The sequence below is a fragment of the Saccostrea cucullata genome, unplaced genomic scaffold (assembly GCF_032062105.1).
Source record: "Saccostrea cucullata isolate Sc308-1 unplaced genomic scaffold, CSIRO_AGI_Scuc_v1 ctg1358, whole genome shotgun sequence".
Taxonomy (NCBI): Eukaryota; Metazoa; Mollusca; class Bivalvia; order Ostreida; family Ostreidae; genus Saccostrea; species Saccostrea cuccullata.
In genome coordinates, this window is record NW_026940214.1 from 19,902 (window position 1) to 45,502 (window position 25,601).

The 25,601-nt window shown below is 32.4% G+C and overlaps 1 protein-coding gene across 4 annotated transcripts; it reads right to left on the bottom strand.

Annotated features, from left to right (window-relative positions):
• LOC134254974 (multiple epidermal growth factor-like domains protein 11) lies at nucleotides 1-25,601 on the bottom strand. Of its 4 annotated transcripts, XM_062737510.1 has the most exons (13): nucleotides 25,488-25,601; nucleotides 24,734-24,967; nucleotides 11,842-12,096; nucleotides 6,327-6,461; nucleotides 5,870-6,007; nucleotides 5,623-5,751; nucleotides 4,153-4,290; nucleotides 3,901-4,041; nucleotides 3,663-3,797; nucleotides 3,333-3,473; nucleotides 3,109-3,223; nucleotides 2,754-2,950; nucleotides 121-138 (listed from the first exon to the last, which is right to left on the bottom strand). In XM_062737510.1, exons 1-12 carry the CDS (start codon nucleotides 25,549-25,551, stop codon nucleotides 2,782-2,784), a joined length of 1,794 nt encoding a protein of 597 aa, XP_062593494.1. In that variant the 5' UTR covers nucleotides 25,552-25,601; the 3' UTR covers nucleotides 121-138; nucleotides 2,754-2,781. The 4 variants fall into 4 exon arrangements, with proteins under 4 accessions (XP_062593495.1, XP_062593494.1, XP_062593493.1 ...); XM_062737511.1 differs by lacking the exon at nucleotides 2,754-2,950 and having other exon boundaries at nucleotides 1-138; XM_062737509.1 differs by lacking the exon at nucleotides 121-138 and having other exon boundaries at nucleotides 2,638-2,950.

A 25,601-nucleotide genomic window follows, 5' to 3' on the forward strand; every position in this document is an offset into this window, starting at 1 on the left:
TTGAAAATTAACAGGCTACAAACTTCTCGAAATGCTTCTAGCTAAGATAACCCTGCAACAATTACAGCTAACAATGTCAACGTATGAATCCACGAAGTCCTGCAAGTATCTGCAAGACATTCTGTGAGGCAACTGGCTCTGATGAAAAAAAAAAACCTTTTCATAAACACGTATTAATATATTCTTTATTTTGTTTTAAAACTACAGGCTTTGAAAGATTAACTCCAAATGCGATCTCATTAGGTTAGAAAGCAATAGGAGAGAGAGAGAGAGAGAGAGAGAGAGAGAGAGAGAGAGAGAGAGAGAGAGAGAGAGAGAGAGAGTGTGTGTGTGTGTGTGTGTGTGTGTGTGTGTTTCAAAATATGAAGGAAAAAAATATATATTTAAATTGTATCAAAAATTCGCATAAAACAACCTTTTAAAATAATATTTTAACTGATGGATAAACATGGGAATACTATTTTTGGACCAAAAAGAACAGGTTTAAATATAATCTTACAATCGCAAATTGCGATGTCCTAGACTTGTTAAAAGTAAATGAGCCTTGAAGGGTTCATGTTCTAGATTCTATAACTTCAATTACATGTGTGAAGGTCTGTTCTTGTAATTGCCTGTGACACAGAACGAAAAGTGACATGAAACATCTATAGAATATTTTAAAGTACCCGGTACAACAATCATCCCTTCTAAATAAATATGAAGAATCTACAACTTGTACACGACAGTACACCTGCACGAAAAAAAAAGCATTGTGGTCGATAATTGAGAGACGAAAAAGCGTAATTGACCCATTCCTCCTCACCTTTTTTTTTCTACAGATTTAGGCGCCTGCGACTTCATTCTTTTCTTTCCTTAACTAAATTTACCCCTATATGGAAATGGATACAAACAAGTTGCTGTCCTTTAAAAAAGGACTGCAATACGTGGACCATATGCATGTTTTTTCTAACTGAAATTCAATTAAGAAAATTTTTAGGTGTAGGGAATATTCATGTAAGGTTTGTTCACTTATTCTAAAATTATCTGCCACTTATAACTGATCGTAGTCTCAAAGCACAAATGTGACTTTTTATCTCCGATTAGCAATCTTGAGAGATCTGGAGATCTGATGGTTCACGTGTAGCACACCTCTGTACATCGCAGTTTGTTTTGTATTTTGTCGAAGCCCCCACCCCCACCCCCACACACACACACACACACACACACACCCTCACCCTCACACACACACACACATTAAAAGCCCTTGCTACAGACCTTTATCAAACGATAATTAGATTGCTGAAATATTAAATTATTTTGCGAGTCTTGATGCACAAAACTAATGCCGGTGAAAACTTGCTCTACTTTCAAAGCTTTATAAACTACATGTATCTCTGTTCGTTGAGTGACGTTTCTCATTCATGTTGTTAAGTTACATGTATCTATATGCTGTAACTTCTTAAAATGTTTGTACTAAGAATCAATGTTTAGTATAAAAGTATATGTAAAAGAGAGGAAATCGGATCTGCCAATGAATATGTAAATGCGATGTGCAGATTTAAAAGCGCGATTTGCCAATGAATGGCATATTTAAATTCGAATAGGGCGAATTATTCTACGGACAAGTTATCTAAGGTGCGAACTCTCTAGCATTTGCGCGCATGCGTAGCCTGTCGTTTGCCCAGGGCATCCGGTTTAACTTCGCTTATATATTTACTGCGTGGACCGCAGGGTCCACGCAATCGCAATCAAGATTTACCCTTGGTCTATAATTTATTATCATACCTGTATGTTGATATTCCTAATGAAGATTTGAACAAAACGGTTTTAGAAGTTGATCAGTACAGTCGTCCATAAAAGTGCATTAGAGGCAAGAGTTGGTACATATGTACTTAAAAGGCAGAGACGAGTAAAAAAGATGTGTTTCGAAAAAGCCCAGTGATATTTTTTTGGATATCCTTCCTGTTCATTTAAAATAAATCGTGTCTATAGTAATATCGGCTAATTTTCCTCTCAAAATTTGGTCACGTTTTACAAAATGTATTTAGAGCTAGTTTTCATGATTAACATTTTATAAAATCATTTCATCATAACTACCATGTCTTTCTTTTGTATCACTTCAGTAAAGGTACGATGGATCATTTCTTACTGACTTTATATCTGAAATTTATGAAAGAATGCTGCTTGTCAGTTTTGGTAAAAAAAATTGTAAGAAACTTAGATTTGCAAACTGTAAATGCAAGTACAACTGAAAACTTTTTATCTATTTTATTCTATTTTATAATTCTTTTGTGCAATTCTATGACGTTTTCTTTAAGAGAGTATACATTGAAACTGGTACCGACGTTTTCGAAGTGTTTATATTCTCTTTCCTGTAGTTGAAAAGAATTTTATAATTGTATTCTTCATTGTAACGTCACTGTAGCGAAGAGGTTTTCCCCTCATTTTGGATATTGATATTGGATATTTAGCCATTCCTTTCGGACAATTACAAAAAAATTAAGAAGTCATTTTACAAATTGAATGACATACCCTAATTTACACATACACTTATGTAAAAAAAATCCCTGAAATTAGAGTAGTAAGTAGTTACTGGATTAAATGTATATTTATTAGTTTCAGATATATTTCCAGTATTTAATGTATTTGAGTTTTGACACTTTTCACAGTTATTGAGTCAAGATACAAGGTAAAAAATATAGTCAGCATACCAGAGTTACAGGTATGTTATTGTATTTATTTTATATCTGAAATGACTTTTTTAATTGTATAACCTTAAAATATTTTAAAATATTCAAAAGTTCATATTCGATCATAATCTGATGGTAGCGCCAGTTCACCCAGCTCTTGGTATCCGTTCTTGTCGTCTTCGTCAATTTTATTAGAGATAATGTCCATGTTAAATGTTGTTGGCTTTGTCTCTTTATCTTCCTTATACTTTAGTTTCTTTAGTTTTCCTTTCATATTCCATCTTCATGAATGTATTAAATATATTTGAAAGAATCGTCATTTTTTGTACACAAAATTATAGATTTTAAAATATGAGAGAGAGAGAGAGAGAGAGAGAGAGAGAGAGAGAGAGAGAGAGAGAGAGAGAATGTTTGCCAATATTTATCAAAGACACCTTACCTATAGAAACATATATAAGCAATCAAAATTGCGATTATTATCAGACAAACACAGAGAACGGCAAGAACACCATAAAATCTTGACTGAAAATCAGCATCATCCTTTTTCTCTGCAACTGCATAAAGAAAATTAAATCAAATGTTTCACAGATATATTGATATTGCAAAACATTTCTTTTTTGCAATGCAGTAAAAACATTATCTAGACTATAAAAAAGTATTAACCTTGCAAACACATAGCACCCTGCCATCCGCCGATACATCCTTCATTACAATTGCCTGTCACGTGGTTGCAGTCACGTGATGTCTTGCAGAAAATACTGCACTCTCTCTTGCAATTTTCTCCATAAAATCCTGTCTTACACTCTGTTATCAAAGGTAAGATGTTCATTTTAAATACAGAAAACTTTGCGAAATGAAAAAAAAAACAAAAGATTTTCCTTTCAATTAAATCCAAGAAAAGGTATATTGATGTTTTATTAGATTTTATTTAAAGAAAAAAATTCCCGTGGTCATACTTATGCCTTTTTATATTCATTATAAAAGTTGAATTACGTTCATTGCATAAGGTTCCTTGATATCCATCCGAACATTTTCCTGAACACGAACCATTCACATGGTGGCAGTTTGAGTCCTGACAGAATCCACATGAATGAGAGCAGTTTTCACCGTACTTATTTTGTTTACATACTGAAAAAGAATAACACTTGACTCCTTTTTTTCATTCTTGAATGTTATAAGAAAAATTAAAAGCACAATGGTCATTATACATTTCTGACCTATATTTTTTTACCTTGATAACATCGAGGTCCCTCCCAGCCTGGTTGACATCCACCCTCACATTTTCCTGTCGCTCTGTTACATTGATATGGTACACCACAGTTTTTATTACAAGTCTGCTTACAGTTGATACCAAATTTTCCAGATGAACAACCTAAAATATATATTTTCTAATGTCCATGGCGTTTGTCGTCTAAAGTGCACACGTATCGTTTAATAACACGACCGATGATAAGAAAAATGCTAGCAGTTATTAAATTATCACCCGTTTTACAAAGATCTCCTTTAAATCCTGGGTCACATCCTTCAAGACATGAACCATTGATGTGGTGACATTGTTTATATCCCAGACAGGCTCCACATTTCTGTTCACAGGCCTGACCATATCCACCACCGCTGCATTCTATTGAATCCAATTATTTTACTTATTTAATTAAATACTGTAAGAGTACTTCAACAGTAGGCTTCATAATTTAGCGGGTTTGGCATGTCAAAGATTAGCTAATTTATTAATACTACTAGAAATCATTTATAAATACAATATATGACATAGATAATTGTAGCGCTGATTCATGATAACACCAACTACTCCATGCCTAGTGATTACGCTATATTTTTAATACGCCAATTTATGGATACGTGAAGTACCTATTGTGGAGAAATATGTTTAATAATGATAAAGAAAAAAAAAACATTGCTACCATTTCAACATCCTAGCCCAAGCGTGTACAGTAAGAAGAGTCTGCACAATTAAACAAGGTTATTCAGAGAATTTGTGTCCCCCGCTTAAGGAAAATTAAGTAAAACATGCGCAGTTCGGGGGGAGGGGGGGAGTAGGATCCCCCTCACTAAATTTGTAGAATTATTAATTGAATGCATGCATATACTGAAGCAATTAAAATGTACCATTATGGACATAAAGATTTTTAAAATTGCTTATTCTTTACTATGTGTATAGAAGATTCTTTTTATAAGGAATATTTATCACACTGTAATGATGATTTTATGAGTTTGTACAAGCCAGACGTGGAATTTTTTTTTCATTTCGCATGCCTAATACTATTATTAAGTAAAAAATAGTATTTCTAAAAAAAAAATGGTGAGTCCTAGACTTGAACTCGGTACCTCTCGAAGGGAAGCGAGAAACATTTTACCACTAGACCACGGAATCGCCTCACAGGGAGTCAAATATATGCAGAAGTGACGTCACATACATGTATATATTCATGTTCGGTATTATCAAAATCTTACACAATCCATGGTGTTTAATTTATTTAGCCTTTATTAAACACTTCTAAAAGATGTAATAAGAACATAAAGTCCGCCGAGAACCCGTTTTATACGCAATAACTCTTCTCATGCCCCTGTGCTAAAAACAGCGAGATATGTAATACTATAAATACTAATAAAACAAACGGGGCGGGCACTTTGAGAGGGGTGAGAAAGGTCCTAGGTAGACTTGGTATATAATTACATTGCATAAGCTCAAAATCTTCTTGAAATATCGCCCGAAATGATAGTGTACACACAGACAGAATGTCTAAATTTTATAATTATATTTTCCACTCAATTTATTGTTGCAGGTTTTTTTTTTTGTCTTTCAGTATGCTATTTAAGGTACAACTATGTCTAATGCTTAATATATTTTATGAATGGCTTTTACATCTTGCATAATAACGCAGTGAATTAAAATTAAAACTATGCTATTTATGACATTTATATTGATCAGAATTACCATTGTTGCAAAAAAGTCCCTTCCATCCAGAGTAACAAGGAGATTCACATTGTCCAGAGAATCTGTCACATTCATTACAATTACTACACATATCAGAACAGTTTTGTCCATGCCAACCAATGGGGCATGCTAAAATTAGTTGGAAAACATTAGGGACTTTTTTTCAAAATTAAAATTCAAAATGGTATTGAAAAAAACGTACTAGTTGAAGAAAAAGACTCTTCTTGTCACCCGTGATAGTACTTACGTGTTTTACATTTATCCCCATAAACTCCGACGTCACATCCGTTTGTACAACTTCCGTTGACATTGTGACACGTATTTTCCCCACTACAGTTACCGCATGTCATAGAACATATTTCTCCATAGACCATAGGACTACAAGCTAAATGATAAACGGAGATGATTAGAATATATGAATCTCAAACTCTTTTATCTCTCGCTTCTTCTCTTAATTAATTTAAATTACATCAGTTTTGATAAATTTTTTCCTCATTTTCAAAAGTTCAGAAACTCAAGAAAAGGCTGCACAAAAGCAAACAATCTCCTAACGAGTTACTTTTCTTCTAATTTTGATTAGTAATTGTAAATATTTATTTTTTGAAAAAAAAAGAACGAAATATTCCTTTAGGAAATGTATTGAACTTTGCAGTTGGTAAAATTTATTTAAATATTTTTGGTGAATAATCTACTTTGAAACTTACGTAGTTCGCATTGATGTCCCTGATACCCAGGTTTACATCCCTGACAAACACCTGTTTCTATGTGACAATAACGACAGTTTCTATCGGGACAGGGGATGGAACAGTCTGGTCCATACACTCCAGTTTCGATACAACCTAAAAGTGTTTTTTTTTTAACTTTTTAAAATGTCTTCATTTTAGTATAGAGATATGAAGAAAAAAAATAATTTCTTACAACATCGTTATAAGAATCCAGTTGGTAATCAATTGTAGCCAAAATTGATTTTTTTAAACATTTTAAACATTGATGCCCCTGTACAAAGGGGTTTGGGAAAAGTTGACTGAGAAAGAATATGTTTACGATGAATGTATCTTTGATAGCCATAATCTAATAAGCACCATTGATTAGCAGAACAAAAATATCATCAAGGTCAAACAGTCAAACCAAACTTACCTAAGATATGACTTGTAATAAAAACACACATGTGAAGTAATATATATATATATATATATATATATATATATATATATATATATATATATATATATATATATATATATATATATATATATATATATATATATATATAACATCAACACTAAGCACTGTTCAGAAGTAAGGTGCTATTTTTTTTAAGTATGTCAAACTTGAAGGTCGTGACGGTCCGAAAAGTTCATTAGTTGATAGTAAAAGAAGAACGTTTCACGTGGAATACACTTGTAAAAAAAAGAGGGCCTGTAGCCTGATTGTTTCAAAAAAATATTTTCAATGATGTAGTCTTTTTAAAGTAGATCAATGTACAAGGACAACGTAAAAAGGCTGGGAAATATCTTGTATATTACAAGAAAAAAAACTTTGTGTGGCCTTCAACTCGAAATTTATATATATCGACGACGTATTGTCAATTAACAATGGTAATATATATTCCTATGTTGAAACGATATTTCCTAGTGAGCTGAGATAAAAGATACTACAGAGTTTAACACATCTGTTGCAAACTTGGTTATTTAACCTCAAACAGACGTTAATAGATATCTAACATCCAAGCTATACGATAAACGTTATGAATTCAACTTTTCTTTAGTCTATTCCCTTTACTTTTGCTGCAGTATACATTCATCACCTGCATACGAGGTGTATCTATCTCTGTTGATTCGATACGCAAGAGCATTATCTGCATCTGAACAATTTCTAAAACCAGGTAAATTACAAGCAAGTTGATAAAATAAGAATATCAGCAGTCTCTTGCAAATTCATCATTTCGTAAGTTCTATGCTGACTGACGGTTTTCTTACTTATTGTTAGTCCATTATTTATACACTGAATTGTCGACGGATTTTTCCGTTATTTCCTGATTATGACAAGGTGCACGTGGCGGATGTGACCGGTTAGCTGGGAATGCTCGATCTACCATGGCACCTGATCCCACCTCTGTTTTTCGAAGGTCTGTGTTTGCTCTGCTCCTATTTTGTATTGTTTAATGGGCTTAAATATTTAATAATGTACGTTAACTCCATATTCTTCTTAATGGAAAGGTCAAATTACTCTAACTGAACATAAGAAAATGTAATAACCCTTGCATTAATTCTTCCAGAATTATGATCTTGGTTTAAGTTTGGTAATTCGTTTTAGAATTTTAGTAAACTCCATTGGTATTATTACGAGGTCATTTATTTCCATGCCAAAACTATAGGTCCTACTAATCAAAACTTAATAGCAATGTAACTTCTGGGAACAAATAGATAAAGCGACATACAGCTGAAGAGACAGTGCAAACACTATATGCCCTTAAATTTTACTTTATAGGGGGTGCACCAAAATAAATATAAGAACTTTTTCAAAATAATCTTGGACTGTAAGTTGAAAGACCGTCCAATCTATATAAAAACAAAGTAATTCAGAGAATTAGTCCCGCCGCTTGAGGGAAAAAAAAAAGAATAGGATGTTTAGATTTTTGTGTCAACCCCTCCCTTTCAGAGATTTGCTGAATAACTCAAAATTAAATTATGCACTTAGGCAAAACAAATGCAAATGTGAACTAAAAGAGTTGACTGTCTATTCAATAAATTGATGTACATGTATAAAGAATCTTTACCATAACATATTTATCACACAATAGAATAGTTTGTATCCGTCTGACGTCATAAGTTCTTCATTCCAGATGTTGAATATCGTCATTAAGTAAGTAAAGTAAGTAAGCTCCCAGAGCTAGTCTCCCTGATTAGAAACACCTACCAAGGCATGATATGCAGAGTTACACATGCTGGGCAGATGTCTGAGAGTTTCGAGGTCAAGACAGGTGTCCGACAAGGTTGCTTGCTGTCACCATTTCTTTTTCTCTTGGTCATTGATTGGATCATGAGGACAACCACAGCAGGCAGGAACAATGGCATACAGTGGACACTCCTGACGCAACTCGACGACCTTGATTTTGCAGATGGCCTGGCTCTCCTTTCACACAACCAAAACCAAATGCAGGATAAAACAACCCATTTTGCAACAAAATCGGCAGGAACGGGCCTCACAATGAACTTGAGGAAAACAGAGTTGATGAAGATAAACACCACTGTCTAAACACCAGTCACAGTTGGTGGTGAGGCCATCAAAGAAGTTGAATTCTTCATCTACCTGGGGAGTGTGGTGGACAGACACGGTGGCACAGACTGCGACATCAAGTCAAGAATTGGCAAGGCTAGGACTGCATTCACCATTTTAAAGAACATCTGGGCCTCAAAGAGCATACGTACTACCACCAAACTGCGGATCCTCAACTCCAATGTAAAGTCCGTCCTACTGTATGGTGCAGAGACGTGGACGCAGGAACCAATGGAGGTACAAATAAGACAGAGGAAGTGGCGCTGGATTGGACACACATTAAGGGAGCCACCATCCAGCATTACACGCCAGGCCCTGACTTGGAACCCACAGGGCAAAAGAAAACGAGGACGACCTAGAAACACCTGGAGTCGGAGCTAAGGACACAGAATATGACCTGGCACGATGCAGCCAGAGCAGCTCAAAATCGTGTTCGTTGGAGGACTGTCGTTGATGGCCTATGTTCCTCACGGAACGACAGGCCTAAGTCAGTAAGTAAGTAAGTAAATAAAAGAAAGGCTTAGCCGTGATCTGAGCCATGGACATTTGGTATACTAAGCAAGATTCTTTACAGTTGGCTAGAGAAGAATAAGATATAGTGATGAATTGAATGCAAACATTAGATTACTTAAATCTTGTATACATGTTTACACGTTATACATGTATATTGTCAAAATAAAAAAAAAATGATTAAGGCTTAGTTAAGGCTTCACAATCATAAGGCGTAATCTTTCGACCATAAGAAATTGTCGTGTAGAATTTAATTGCAAAGTTCAAAGCCTTCTCGAGATAACGCTTGGATACGAAAGTGTTACAGACAAACATATACACAGCCGATCATAGTGACGGACAGAATGACAGCACGCCTTGTTAGTTTTCTTCGTGGTATGAAATTTAAATGCAAAAAAGCAAAAGCTGTTTTAGATTGATTGATTGTTTGTGTACTGTTTAAAGTCCCTCTCCAGAATATTTCACTGATATGGAGACGACACCATTTCAGGTGAAGGGCTGCAAATATAGGTGTATGCTCGACACTTACGGCCTTTGAGCAGGGAGGGATCTTTATCGTGCCACACCTGCTGTGACGCAGGGCCTATGTTTATACGGTCTCATCCGAAGGATCGCCTTATTTAGTCGCCTTTTACACTAGCAAGGGGGTATTGAGGACCTATTCTAACCCGGACCCCCAAGGGGCAGCTGCTTTAGATGTCCAAATGTAAGTTTTACTAAACGAAAAAGTATAAACATGTAAATTTATGACCTTGACATTTTATCGTCTGACCTTAAAATTAAAAGGGGTATTTCTAAAGCCATAGAGAGTTGTGATTACTTTCATTACAAAAGCTCAAAGGTTTCTTAAGATATCGTATAAACCTGAAATTTTAAAACAGATTTTGTAACCTATGACCTGGATTTTGGACCTGTAGACCTTTATAGAGATCTACTGTATAGGGAGTTATATAAGGGATAAATAAAGAGATAGTGTTGAATAGTTTAGAGAAAACATTCTCTCCGAGGAGGGGATGATTTCTCTAAACCATTCAACATGATCGAGTTATTTATCTTACTTCAAACATTCCCTACTTTGGGCCTCAAAGAAACATTTACCCATTCAAATATCCAACTTTGCTGTAACATAATAGTAAGTAGCCCATTTAAATATCCAACTGTGACACAAAATAGTAGCCTAATCGAACACCCCTTTTATTCATGGACTAGTGAGCATGAAACTACATCGTGCTGATGTCATTTTAAACCTTTTCATTGAACTTAACAGTCGTGAAATCAGACGAAGAATATTTTAAATCGAAAGTAAATTAGAGAGGTTCAGATAGTGTTTTGAATACTTGTGACCTGAAAGCCGAAGATAACAACAGAATTTTGTTAAAAGATTGAGAATTTGTCATTTCATATCATAAGATGAGTGTTTGTTGAGGAAAAGTGTTGGATTCTTATGGAGTTCCATTCGGAAAAAAACTTGCAGTAGTGCTTAAACAGATAAAAAGATTGGCGTTGTTACATGTATGCGGAACCTGCTTTAAAAACATGACATATTAAGATCTGCAATAAAAACGGTATCGAAAAATAGACGGGCTGTCAATTAGTTAAGTTGATTTGGAAAGTACTTACGGAAAGTATGAAACAGTGATGAATCTCGGATAATCTGAAAGGATTTACTGATAATAGACCTTGAATTAATATTCATCAATAAGAAGTGATGTAGTTTCAGACTCAAAGTAAAAATGTATTTATGTGTCAAAAAGTGATGCTTTCGAAATTTAAAGACCGAAAATAGTTCTAAAAGTGTGCAAAATTCGGGGGTATTGTTATTCTGTGAACATTGAAAATGCATTTGAAACACGATAAATGTGATAAATTCAAAGTTATTACGGTAATTCTGTGTGCACTGTACATTAATTCTAATAGAGTGGCAAATGTGGAGTAAATATCATTTTTACATGTGCATTGGAAATACATTTTTAAATTGTTTTATCTCTTTTGTTTATTGTTTTATATGTTTTATGCACCTCAGTTGGGTATTCAAATATCCAACCGATAGGCAATGGCCAATGGATCTTTAAAATATCGAACTAGTGCTAGTTGAATCGGTTAAATATACCTAGACTAATAACAATGATCTGGCGTCACAGAAGTTTTTAATGTGTTAAATTGTATTGCAAATGCTCAAAGACTTCCTGAGATATCACATGGAAACGAAGGCTTTACAAATAGACAGAACTAAAGACGGACGAACGGATAGACGCATTGAGCGTAAATTAATATTCCCTATTTTTGGCGGTGAGTAAAAAATCGATTTACTCTTTGGATCTTTCTTTGAAAATAAACGAAAAGGAAAATGATCGATTCATTGCCTTCTCTTTTTTTTGAAATACGTTGAACATATTTAATTTGAAATACATAGAGAACAAACGAACATACCGTATACTTCAACTTCACAAAGTTCGTTGTAAGCATACTGGCTGAATTGAGCAGCACGTTCTGCATCCTGTGGTCTGACGTTGTAGTAGATGACGTATTGACCGTGTACAGGACAGGTTATGTTTACAACTGCTGGTATGGTTGATCTGGTGTAGTTTGTATCGTGAAAACATAAATACCCATCAAGTCTGTTTGTTGTATTCGAAATGTAAACATAAAACCCTAAAAATCTCATCGTGTATCCATTTGAATCATCTTAAACAAAAGAAAATACTAGTGTTAATTGTAACGGGGACCCTTACAGATGTTCCCCAAACGCTCTCCAACTTCCTTTTTTGGGCTTAATTCCTGTAATATTTTTTTAAATATGCTAAGTATTGAAAGATTTCACGAAAAAAATTATAAAAACTACAATGATATCAACTATATATCATTTAACTCATTGCACGCGCACGCACGTTCATTTACATGCAAGATGAACATGGCGTGTTGTCTAAACCATTGACATATCCTTATATTATGAGAACCAATAAAAAATCATAAAGATATAAATGTTACCGTTTTTCAAATATATTGGTAATTTTGCCTATTTCACGCACGCACGCGCATGCTTGCATGTCCTTGCATTCAAGTTTGATAGTAGTATAATGTAGGAATCCATTATACTTATTCATATTGTAAATTTCATCCCAATTTGTTAAGAACCCAGAAAGTTATAGACATTTAAAGTTTCAGCCAGTAAGACTGCAGCACACGTTCATGCGCATGCTCTCATGATAATTCTTAAATGTCGTGCTGTAGATGTCTATACAACTAATATATACTTATGTTATGAGTTTCAAAACATATAATAAAAAAAGTTATGACAATATCTATTAAATTGGTGATTTCACATGTTGTACGTAGGCGCTCTTGCAAGTACGTGCACGGAAAATGACCTTGATTCCGCAAATCTACAAAACATGTCCACTGACCCTATAGAGATTTTACCTACATCAGATGAACAAGATCATTCGCGGACAAAAAAGTATCCAGGAAGAAAAAGAAAAATGATATGCTGAAACCTAAAAGAAACGCAACAAGCAGTAATCTTCAAATGTTTGTTTTTTTTTATCTAATGATTTTCAAAAAAGAATACAGTACTGCTTAACTCACTTTTCAGAACATCAGAGATATGATAAAAATGTTAAATGCTTGTCTTTAAACATTACTAAGTAACATATGACTGTTAAAACACCCCATCCTAGACATTCAATTACAACATGCAAGACTGCCCTAAACACCATTTGTAGCTTAATTTCTATGATACAATAGGTTAATCAATATCGACATCTGAGCGAAGGAATTATTCTTTGCCAATTTTTAAATGCCTGTTTTTCAGATGATTAGGTCGAATTTTCTTTAACTTAGCGCACTGTAGTAACTCTTGGACTTCCGGTCCTAGGACAATCATTTATTTTCCAGCTAGAGTAATGTAAATGCGTACTTAAGCCATTTTCAAGAAGCCTTTTTTACAACGCGAAATGTAATAACAATGCGAAATGTAATAAACTGGGAAAATTACATTTTGCGTTATTACATTTTGTGTCGAAATCAAGCCAAATGTTATAAGCAAAATGTAATAATATAATTTTTGGATTATTACATTTTGCGTTATTACATTTTGCGTCGAGCAAAATGTAATAATCCAACAAATATATTAAAACATTATGCGTTGCTACATTTTGCGTTGATTTCAACGCAAAATGTAATAAAGCAAAATGTAATAATCCCAATGTATTACATTTCGCAAGTTGTAACATTGTAACAATCCTTAGCATCGTTACGGGAAATGAAAGGAGGTTTTATTATTTTTTTTTTTTTGTTAATTTATATTGCTGCATTACTTAAGATGAACAGTTCAAACCCTTAAAACTCCATCACATTGCCAAATGTTTTGGTAAACTTGAAATTTTTGGTTTCTGTTAAGCAGCCTTGACTTCCGGTTATGGTATGAAAATCGTTCATCCGTTTAATTACCGATACACCTTGTGTATTTACAAAATTGAAGATGTTTATAATTCTAAGTTACAAAATTCTTTACTTTACATAATCATTTCCCCCTAAAGTAGGTTGTTGCGTTTCTTTTGCATTTCAGTATAATATGATACGTTATCTGCTAGGAACATTTTTTTTTCTTATCAAATTGATCTTAATGCTTGAGTGTCAATTCATAGAAATACTTTGTTTACAATTTTTACAATTTAAGTAGCACCAAAGTGACTTTTTTAAAGTTAAGTATATGAACTTTTTGAACCTTTCCATTTTTCGTATTCGGATATTAATTTTCATTGAAAAAATACTGTCAGTATCGATCATACAAATACCACTCTCTGATTGTTATCCGACCTGTGATGTTTTGGAGGTCGTTGTATGTTTTACTCCTAATTTGTATTGTTTTATTGACTTCTGATTTTGAATACTGTTTGTTATTTCCATATGCTTTATGAAGGAATCTTTCTGACAGACACGTGGTAATTTCCAGAGCACTGTAAATTGCAAAGTCTACAGAGATGGAAATGATGATGGTTATGAAATGAAGATTAGTACATTGGGTCTCAAATAATATAGAATACTTCTTCTCTCGAAACAAGTCTGTCTACTGCAAAAAAAACCCATTCATGTGCTACATGTATACGCACCAGATAAATATGGTTAGCGGGTTAGGTAGCTATTGTTGAGGAGCAGTGTGCTCAGCAATACGCTGCAATGTTTTGGTATCCCATTCCTTTAAATGCGTTTTAAACGGAACACTGCATTGCTAGGTCGATTCTGAATTTTAAGTTAGTTACCTAAATATGGCCAATTCATATAAAGGGTTTCCTAGGCTATATATAAACATGTTTGTTACGGTATCACATGACCTCGTTGGTCACGTGACTGTCATTTTTTTTTCCTTTGTGAAGTGCTTGGGAAAAGTTATATACATGTAATGACTATAGTACAAAATATTTCAGAAAAACTTACAGACCGATGGTCTTTTCCAATCAACAATGACATCCATTGAAAATCAGAACCATCATACATTTTCCCCTATCAATATTCAATTAAGGGGAAACTTGTCTAACAAATTTTTACAAGAGACCTCAATTTAATCCTCATTAATCACCTGCGCCAGGCTCTTTTCTTAACATATTATGAATCCTGCTTTTTTCCACGGGTATAATAAAGAACAAACATCAAACGTACATTTTCAGACATACATTGTTTTTTAAACACCCTGTCTTTCAAACAAGGCAAATAAAACAAAGTTATCAAAGTTATTCATATATATTAGACTTAAAAAAAAGAAAGATTAAGACACGTTTATTTTACACTATCTTTTTGAAACTTTATATGCAGATTGATATACGGTGTAAAGTGTATGACACTCTCCCCATTATTACAGCTCAAGTTTGCAGTGACCTTACATCATTTTCAATTAGGAAGTTATGCATATGTAGTTCAGAGAAGTGCATGCACAAAATATACAGCAATATTATCCGGGAAGCCGTATCGTACCTGCGTATATAAACAATGGATTGATAGCAATGCAATTGTCATTGTGACGTTAACTCGCGTAAATGACGCAGTGTGTACACAGTGAGAGTTTGATCAAGTCACATTTTGTACAATGAAAAATGTCTTTTGTTTAAAAATAAAATTATTTGCAGTTATGTAAAAGGCCGTTCACTTGGATGCAATGTCTATTTATGTTCCCCAAACGAAGTTTGATTTACTGATTTTTAGAAGGTCTCTCGTCCTGGCAATCACTTAAAACGAATGAAGATATTGACTTGAGATTTTCAGTGAAGGTAGAGGAAGGACTGTAGAATTGCTTTTTTGAGTCTACATCTTTCCAGCGCGAAAGAATTTTAAGTTCGTTCGGGCTCGAAAAATAGACTCACAAATGTCTCGCAAAATTTGACCTTTTTTCTTTGATATCTTTGTACCTGTAATTACTTTGTTAAGGTAAGTCACTCCTGAAATTTGCTATATCAAGGATTTTTTGAGAAGTATATTTTGGATAAGTACTCATAAAGTGTAGCTCAAAATCGCAAAGAAAATAGGGGGTCAGTGTGCATCCTACTGATCTAAGGTACATTTAAGTTGACCTTTTTGCACTTAAAATTCACCTCTTTGGTTAATTACTTTAACCCTTATTATATTTGATTAGATGTAAGCATGGCAATAAATATAATCTTATTTTACGTAAAATAGTTTGAATAATATTTATTATTAAACAAATCTTGCAAATTAATGCGCATAATTTATTGTGTGACCTTTTTGCACTAAAAAATAACATTTTTGGGGTATTTAAAAACTTAATAGACAATAAAAAATTTTCTTATATCAAACTTTTTACAACTTGAGTGCTGATCAGTCACAAGTATCGAGTAGTTTGAAATAATGAAAGAAAAAGGTGGGGTCAGTGATGTTAATTTTGAAATATTTGTCAAAATATGTGATTTTCAGGCAAAAAATGGTGTAAATTTAACCTTGACTTCTTTAATATATTTTCATTTTTTGGAAAAGTTTATTGAGGGAAGGTGTGAAACTTGGTCTGAAAATATAAATTAAGACCTATATTAAATATTTTTAGCAATATCAAAACGGAAAATATTCTCCGAGTAAAAGTATATGAGGCTAAATTTCCATTACATTATATTTTATAAATGTGCAGATTTGTAGAATTTTCTGCTAAATATCCTTCCACGAAAAGAAATAGTCCCTCATAAATCTTTCTTTTTTGTAGATTTTTGAGCAGTTTTTTCATTGAATGTTAAAAAATTTACATTGTTGAATTTCAATATGTTATAAAATTTGAATTTTGATACAGTACCCGCATCGTTATTCTTTACAATTCTATCGTGTTCTATCGTGCGTGTATCCTATCGTATCGTGCGTGTATCCTATCGTATCGTGCGTGTATCCTATCATATCCTATCGTATCGTGTTTTCCGTTTATCAGGTTTTGCGTTTTCTATCGTGTTTTCCGTTTATCGTGTTTTGCGTTTATCGTGTAAATCGTTTATCAGGTTCTATCGTGTATCGTGTTTTGCGTTTATTGTGTATATTCGGAAACCCTCGCTTTTTATCTTTACTATGTAAAGAAACTACTGAGCTATTCCGAGTTTCTTTTTCGTTTTGTTAATAGAAATAAGATTAATTCAACCGAAAAAGAGAAGAAAAAAAAATTATCCCTTTCTTTTACATCAATATAAGAAATATTAAAGCGTAGAAGGAAAATATAATTAATCGCGTATTTCATGAATGAATAAATTGATATATTAATAAATAATTATTTAAACAAATAAAATAATTATATCATGGTAAAGCAGAGAGTAATTGTCAAAATTTAAACAGTAACTCTATTTTTCGGAAATGAAATTATAAGTAGATCGATCAACTGATCTATTTCTTTAAAAAATAATTAATCGAATTGTATGATTTATTTTGTCAAATTTAAATACTATTAATATGATTTTCTCAAATGAATCGGAGTTACCGGAGAAAGATTTTTGGTAAGCTACGATGTTCGTGTAGACAAAAAGCAAATAAATAAATAATAAGCAGGATATTAAAATGTGTCTTTTTTTCATGCAATATTCTGTTTTTCCTTGTTTATTGTCTGATAACATTAGAAATATGTTTACGCGTCTGACCTGCATGTATGCACAATTATTTCAAGTCTTCATATTACAAATATAATATAACATAAGAAAATGATCCAGATGATTTTAACAACTATTTTGGCCGTTTTTGTTCAAATTTTAAATTTATTTTTAAAAGTTAATTATAAATTAATGTCTAAATTAATAAAAGAAATCAAATTATAAAATATAATCAATGAAAACTTTCTACCCAATTCAATTTATCACACCATGGCTGTTACTATAAAATAAAAGATTTTCATTAATTTTATCTGGCATTAGATAACATAAAAATAATATATACATGTACAGGGGAAAACATGAAGTTTTTTAACAGCTTACCTTAAATTTCCGCGTGGAAATAAACTCAAAATATAATCCATCGGGATGCCAAAAATCAAAATAAATCGAAGACATTTCCTTACAAAAAAACAGACACTATGTGTAGCTCTCTAATTAGCACAATGTCTTCCTGTGCGGTCAACCACCCCCTCCCCCTTCTCCCCTAACTGACACCTCGGCCCGTGTGTGTGTGATCACCGTCAACATACCTGTACTGATTTCTCACCTGGGGTCAATTAGTAAACTCGAATACTACCTGGTTCTAATGAAACGCAACTTTTTATTTTCGGAATTTTGTTCATAACTTGTTTGAACAATTTTATCAAAGATTTAATTCAAAATACATTAAATAATTGTACGATTTTTGGATTAAAAAATCATCTTGAATGTTAAATAAAAATTCAAATAAATCAATTTAATGAAATGAAGTCCCTAAACTTACTCCGTTTTCATTTCGAACAATGTTTCCATTATGTTTATGTAAATAAGTCTTTTATAAACATGAAAGAATATACTGCAATTATGGCACTTGCACTTTCGGGTCATCGGGTTTTCTACGTAAAACGGACAAAATTAATTCTAGGAAACAATTTCATTGATCGTAGAAACGGATGAAATAGTTCTAACATTCTAAACTATGAAAATTAGCTCGCAATATTTTTTTTAACGGTATCTTACTATAAAAATAAAACAAAAGGAGTCGTCTGATCCGCTGTGATCATCCAAGACTAATAAAAACACCGAATCAATTACAGTATTAATCGATTTTATTCCATACGTATATAACTTTATTTAAGAATTCAATATTATATTTGGCTATTTGGTTAGATCTTGTTTATCTAATTTTAAATTGGTTGCGGACTTTCAAAATACCGCCCGTCGAATATGCCTAATATGAGATTACCGGGTCAGTGTAAAATGATTTTTAAGGTTTAATAATTTATTTGCCGAATTAAACCTATTTTTCGTTATTATTAGGAACAGTACACACAGAGTTTAATAGCAATTATTTATAATTATCTAGTCGGAAAAGTCGTATTTCACTCTTTTAATATTTGTTAATTCATTTTTCTGTATTGTATTGTTAAGAAGAAAGTATTTAACCATTCAATGTTCGTTAATAAATACGATATTTTAAGTATCTGTAATGTAAAATGTTTACAAGTACATAAGTCAGAGCTTAGCGTAAATGTACATATGCAGTTGTAGCAGATTCATATTCTCATGACACAGTTTACATGTATTAATGCAGATCGCCATTATTTAAATAATTATTTAGATTTCTATTCAGAAAATTTAATTTTCTTGAACTGTTTCGTTCTTGATAGATCTATCAGGTTAAATTTATAAATTTTGTTACAGCCGTTTTCTTTAAACCTTTCTTTCGGCCAGTCTTCTACTTGTATTATTTTCTAAAATATTAATATTTAATTGCGATTTTTGGATACATCGCAGATTGTAAGCTTTAGACATTGAAAACAAATTTTAATTCATTGCGTAAATTTCTTCCGTGAAATAACTTGGTACTTGTAGATAAATTTTTTTGATAAAAAATTAAAATGTATATTTTTCATGAATAATAAATCTGTTTATAGAGTTTCAAAATTCACACACTTGAGAAGAAATTTAAAAAAAAATACAGTCTCCATTTCATAAACATCCATTTAACCACTGTCAATTTTTTATATATATATATTAATAAACAACTTTTGTAAAATTAATACAGAGATCTCAAGTTCTTTTTATAATAATTAAATGTACTTTATAGTTTAGATTTGAAGCTCTGTGAGTATTAAAATTAAACATATAATTTAATTTAAATAATCTTTAATCTTTAGATTTAATTCAAAATAATCTTTTCGTCTTGTCAAAATATGTTCCGCATTTTGAAACAATCCTATCAGGTTTTGCGTTTATCCTATCGTGTAGATCGTTTATCAGGTCTATCGTGTTTTGCGTTTATCGTGTTTTGCGTTTATCGTGTTTTGCGTTAATCGTGTTTTGCGTTTATCCTATCGTGCGTGTATCCTGTCCTATCGTGCGTGTATCCTATCGTATCATGCGTGTATCCTATCGTATCGTGCATGTATCCTATCGTATCGTGTATCCTGTAAAGAATAACGATGCGGGTACTGTAAGTAGTTTTGAAGTAAAAGCTTCTGCGTGAACTTTTCTAAAAAGCTGACGAGTGACTTACCTTAAAGGATATAAAATAAAAGTTGTTCAGAATTACAATTTCTTTCATTTGACAAGAAGAAAAAGGGTCCGACCTCTAAAATAAGGGGCAAATAGGGGCCAAAACGTTTTGATTTATAACTTTTAACTATCAAGATTTTGTTATACATTTCTGAAGCGAAAATGTTTATCTTAACAATCTGCAACCATACATTTCAAAAATATTATCATATGTTACGTAATAAGGGGCCATAAGCTCCCAAAATGCTAAATATTTGCTTCTTTATACCTCGGAAAGGAGAAATATTTTGATAAGGAGTATTGCATAAAAGATGCTCAAAATCGTATTCTTAGCAATATAACCATTCAATTTTTGCAAAACGACCACTTTAGGGACTTGAGGGGCCGGAACCTATATATTTCTATTCTACATAGCTTGAAAACAAAAAGAAAAAGAAACGTTGTTGAGCAAAAAAATCTTTAAAGTTACAAGCCTTATCAATTAAATTTTTTATCAAAGATCATAGTCAAAATCATATCTCATCTTATCGAAAAAAACGGACGGAAGAACTACTCGGTGCTCGCAACGAGACCGTTTCTAGTTATTATTTTTTCTTCTTCTTCCTGGCAAAATTTTGTACTCGAGTGATCTTGTAAACTACACATCCGACTAAGGTGAAATGTTTTTAGGGTCAGGAGACATGTTATGTAGATTTGCCGAACAAAGGTCAATTGCGCACGTGCTTGCAAGAGCGCACGTGCAATATGAGATATGATCAGTAAAATTGATATAGACGTAACTTTTTCAATTTTTGATGAAATTCTTTGAAACTCATATTATGGGGATATATAAGTAGCATAGACAAGATGACATGGTTAAAAACGCGGCATTTCGCGCGCATGCACATGTGCTTCGCTCTGATTTTTTGAAACTAAAGTATCAATATCTTTCTTGTTTTTTGATAAAATCCTTTGAAATTTTGAACACAGCCATATATTTGGGATATCTACAGCTTGATGTATAAGAATTATAATGAAAGCATGCAAATACACGTGTGCTTGCAAGAGTGTGCACATGCAACACGAGAAATGTCCAATATAACTGACATAGATATAACTTTTAAACATTTTTTTATGAAATGCTTTGAAATTCATGATAAAAGGATGTATTAGAAGCATAGACAAGAGGACATAGTCAAAATAGCAAGATCTCACGTGCATTCATGTGCAGTTCTCTCTGATTGGCTGAAACTAAAGTTTCAATATATTTCTTGTTTCTTTGACAGAATTCTTTGAAATTTGCAACATGCTTTTACATTATTAAGATCTAGAGCATGATATATAAGAATTATCAGGAAAGCACGTAAATCCATGTGTGCTGCAATCTGATTGGCTGAAACTTTAAATGCCTATGACTTTCTTAGCTTCAACAAAATGGGAATAATTTTGAATAACATAGGTGTAATGGATTCCTACAATATGGTACTATCAAAGTTGAATGCACAACATGCATGCATGCACGTGTGCGCGCGAAATATGCAAAATGACCAATATATTTGAAGAGCAATAGCATGTATATTTTAAAGATTTTTTTTAAAAATTGATTCTCACAAAATATAGATATGTAAATGGTATAGACAACATGCTATGATCATCATGCATGTGCTTGCGTGAACAATTCGTTGAATGACATATAGTTGATATCACTGTTGCTTTTGTGATGAAATCATTCGATACTGATCATATTTCGTAAAAAAATGTCTTGTAGGAATAAAGCACAAAAAGGGATTTGGGGAGCGTTTGGGGAACATCTGTAAGGGTCCCCGTTACAATCAACACTAGTTTACTATGTTATATATATATGCTGTCCGTATATTCAACGACAAGTGATAATGTCGAGTGTTTTTATGCAAATTCATTGAAAAAGTAATAGAAGGACCCTGATAAATTGATGTATTGCAAGGGCATATTCTCAACTTGTCCTGTCATGTTTTTACACATAAACTCGAGAAGATATTTTAAAAGTGCTGCGAACCTTATGAAATCTTGCAAATGAATTAATTATAGCTAATATTTAATTTAGTTGTCCAGCAAATAATTCAATATACGAGGGTTATTTGGAAATTATTGAGACATTATGTATATTTTTCTTTCTAATGAACGACTTTCGATGGAAATTGGAAAACACTAAAAGTTTTACAAATATTTAATTTCTTCTCTTCAGTGGTAAATAAATATGTCAATGGTAGGGGTACCCGGCACAGTCACGAAATCAGATATTTAGAATATATAACAACAACGTGCAAACCAACGGTGCACCCATAATAAAGGCGATACTAATTCAATTTCTGTTTATAATTTTTCAATTTGATTTTGACTGCATTTTGTATAAATTTGTTAGAATTTTGATCAGAAATATGAAAATCATGAAAAAAAAAAATTAAGCGCAATAAAGAATTCTGACAACGACGAAAAAATGGAATTTAACCTCAAGGCAGAGCAGCAAGAGACTTAAAATTTTGTAAAGAGCTCTCTATTACTCTTTTCCAGGCAGATCAACCTGATAAAACAATAACAAAAATACTGCACAAGTTTAAGATTGTTATTTCATTGCTATATTTTTATTTTCTGACCATTGATTTAACCACAGTAAAATGAAATCCTCCGGATGACTATCAATTTTGACCTAACTAACATAATCAGCAACGTTGACCCGTGTTGCGTATATCGGCACTGCATGATGCAAAGTCACCCTACATGTATGACAAATAAAAAAAAAGTTTACACTGATGTAGCAACAGCACGTATTTTTTTAAATCGTTTAAGAAAAGATAAAGTTGGATTTTTTGTAATATGATATATGACAAGGAAGAAAAAAAAACACGTGAACCAATCGATTGGTTCACATGCGGAAACATCTCGCTGATGTGACGATAAATTGACGTAGCGATGCTGCTCATGGCTGATAAACATATGCATGTGTATAATTTCAGCAGAACGTATCTAATTATCCTATGAAGGAGAAATTTTGCTTATTTCTTTTTTTCTTTCTTTCTAAAATGTTGACAAATTTTCCTTAATTTGTCTCTGCTCTTTATAGAGTTATAGTGATTTTTTTAAAATAATTTTTAGCCCTCGTACTGTTCAAAATATTAAATTTTACTATTAAATAAGGTAATCTATATAGGTTCGCAGTACTTTTCACAAAGTAAATAAAGTTTTGAAAAGAATTATAAATTAAACTAAGATTTTAATTTTGATTATACCTTTGCAATATTGGAATTTATAGATGACCTATAGATATCAATGAAGTCCTAAAAAGAATCGCCAATCCTAATAAAGTATGTATTTTTTATCTTAAAAAATCGCCTATATTTCCATTGCTAACCTTAACTGTACTGTAGTTCAGTCTACAAGAGTAAAATAAAAGTCCATGTTTGGAAAATTAACATTCATTTGACCATACATGTAGATTAAGATGCCAATTTACTCTAAGAATGAAAAATTGTACGTGTTTTTCTCTCATGGGAATCCTAACGTGGAATGCAGTTTCCAGAAGGGAGCTGCGTAGTTATTAGACAAACCCAACTCCATAAGACCTGTACAATTTTTTTTTCCAGATACGTATAAGCTTAAAGTTACTGTGTTGGATACATATTCGGGATATGCATTTGCATTTAAATACTTATGTTCATGTAAATAAATAGCATAGATGCGGGTTGTTTAATACATATATAAAAAATATTATTTATTCCTACGAGTTTAACTGTGTTTGATTTCATGTCCTTTTGCAGCAAGCAAAACTCAGAATTCATTTAAGGGGGGCGACTATAGTTTCCACTGCGCAATATTTTGCACATCATAGTAAAATGAAGCGTATTTACTGTTTTAATGCAACCTTTTTCGCTTGATTATCAAAATTTAAACAAAATTAAGAAATTATAGGTATAAAAATTTTATTACAATTTGATATAACTAATTTTTTAAACGATTCTGCAATTGATAGGTAGGTTGACGTCGTTGCAGTGTGTTTTTGACGTTATGATAATCTGTAGCTCTTAGAGAAAGGGATAATAAAACTATTATTATTTATTTATTTATTTACAAAAAAGATATAAAAATAGGCTCTTGATATTTTACATATAAATATTTGAGAATATCTAAAATATTTTTTATTATGTTTTCATGTGAATTCTTTGTGAACGTCATATTCTGTAATACTCTATAAAATAGTAAAATTTGCTTTTTTTTGCACTTTGAGATGCCTCTTCTGGTAACAAGACGGTAGAATTTTGTGTTTATTAGATATATTGTATGATATAGTTTTACTCAAAAAAAAATAAAGATTGAACGAAATGTGAATTGTTGTATTCGTATAATTTTCTGTAAAGTGCTAAAGACTGGCATTTCCCTATATAATCCTACAGTAAATGTATCTGTATTTTGAGATGGTCCCTCAAAAATACCTTGACAGTAGATTTCCCCCAAACTTTGCATGTACACTGAAGTTAATGTTAGTTATATATGGTATAAAAAAGAGGTTCGCTACTGTAGTTTCCACACAATAAAACTATTGTCGGCCCCCTTTAGTTTAAATATTAACGAAAGAACAATACAAATTGATAATAACAGAATACTGGTTGTCAGTTTAATAGAAGTCCATCATTGATATTTGCTTGTTTTTACAAAATGTGTGTACTTACCCCACACAACATTGTCCGTTCTGTAATAAATCCGTATGTCATGTATACTTTTAACAGACATCAAGTTTACCCACCAGGTGGCGTTACTCTGACCACTATCTGATATAACACACTGTCCTCCCCACGCGCTTAAGTCAGATTTCAGTCCATCCACAGCGTTGCTGGCGTTGAAAAAAGTGTTCGGAGGATTAAACTGTTTTGATTGCCATGTTGGTTTATTCAGAGCTATATTTTCTAAAAAAAAGAAAAAACAAACAAATAATGACAAATCCAACCATCCTTGTCATCTTCAATTCCTTGATTGAAATAAAACTGATTTATATTCTTTAAAGTTACCATGTAAGAAAAAAACCTCAAAGCTTTTATGTTCCATCAAGGTTGGCGAATAATGAATCTTCTCAATTATAGCAAAATGAAAAAACAAAACGTTCTATTTCTACTTCATTACTTTCAGTATAAAAATGAATATAAGCTAATTTCAAAGTTAAGTTGAAAAATAATACTAAAAAAATCTTGCTTTAACTTTTATGATAATACAATTCATATTTTTATAAGATATGCCCACTTACATGTCTCTTTTCTCTCTCGCAATGTGAATACTGTGAACATGTATTTTGCTTTTCAGTGTACATAGATCAACCTCATGTGAGAGAATATATCCCTTACAGAGGGAGTATGTACATCTACTGATGCTAGTGAAAACCTGTCTTATTGTTTCCCGTTTACATTTTCCAATATAAAAAAAAAGACTTACCATACCCAGAAGTATAACCAGTTATAAATACTAAAAACACGACTGCAACATAAACAAACGCCATTTCACTTTCACCAAACTAGGAAGTAAAAGGGGTTGTTTACAGTAGGTAAA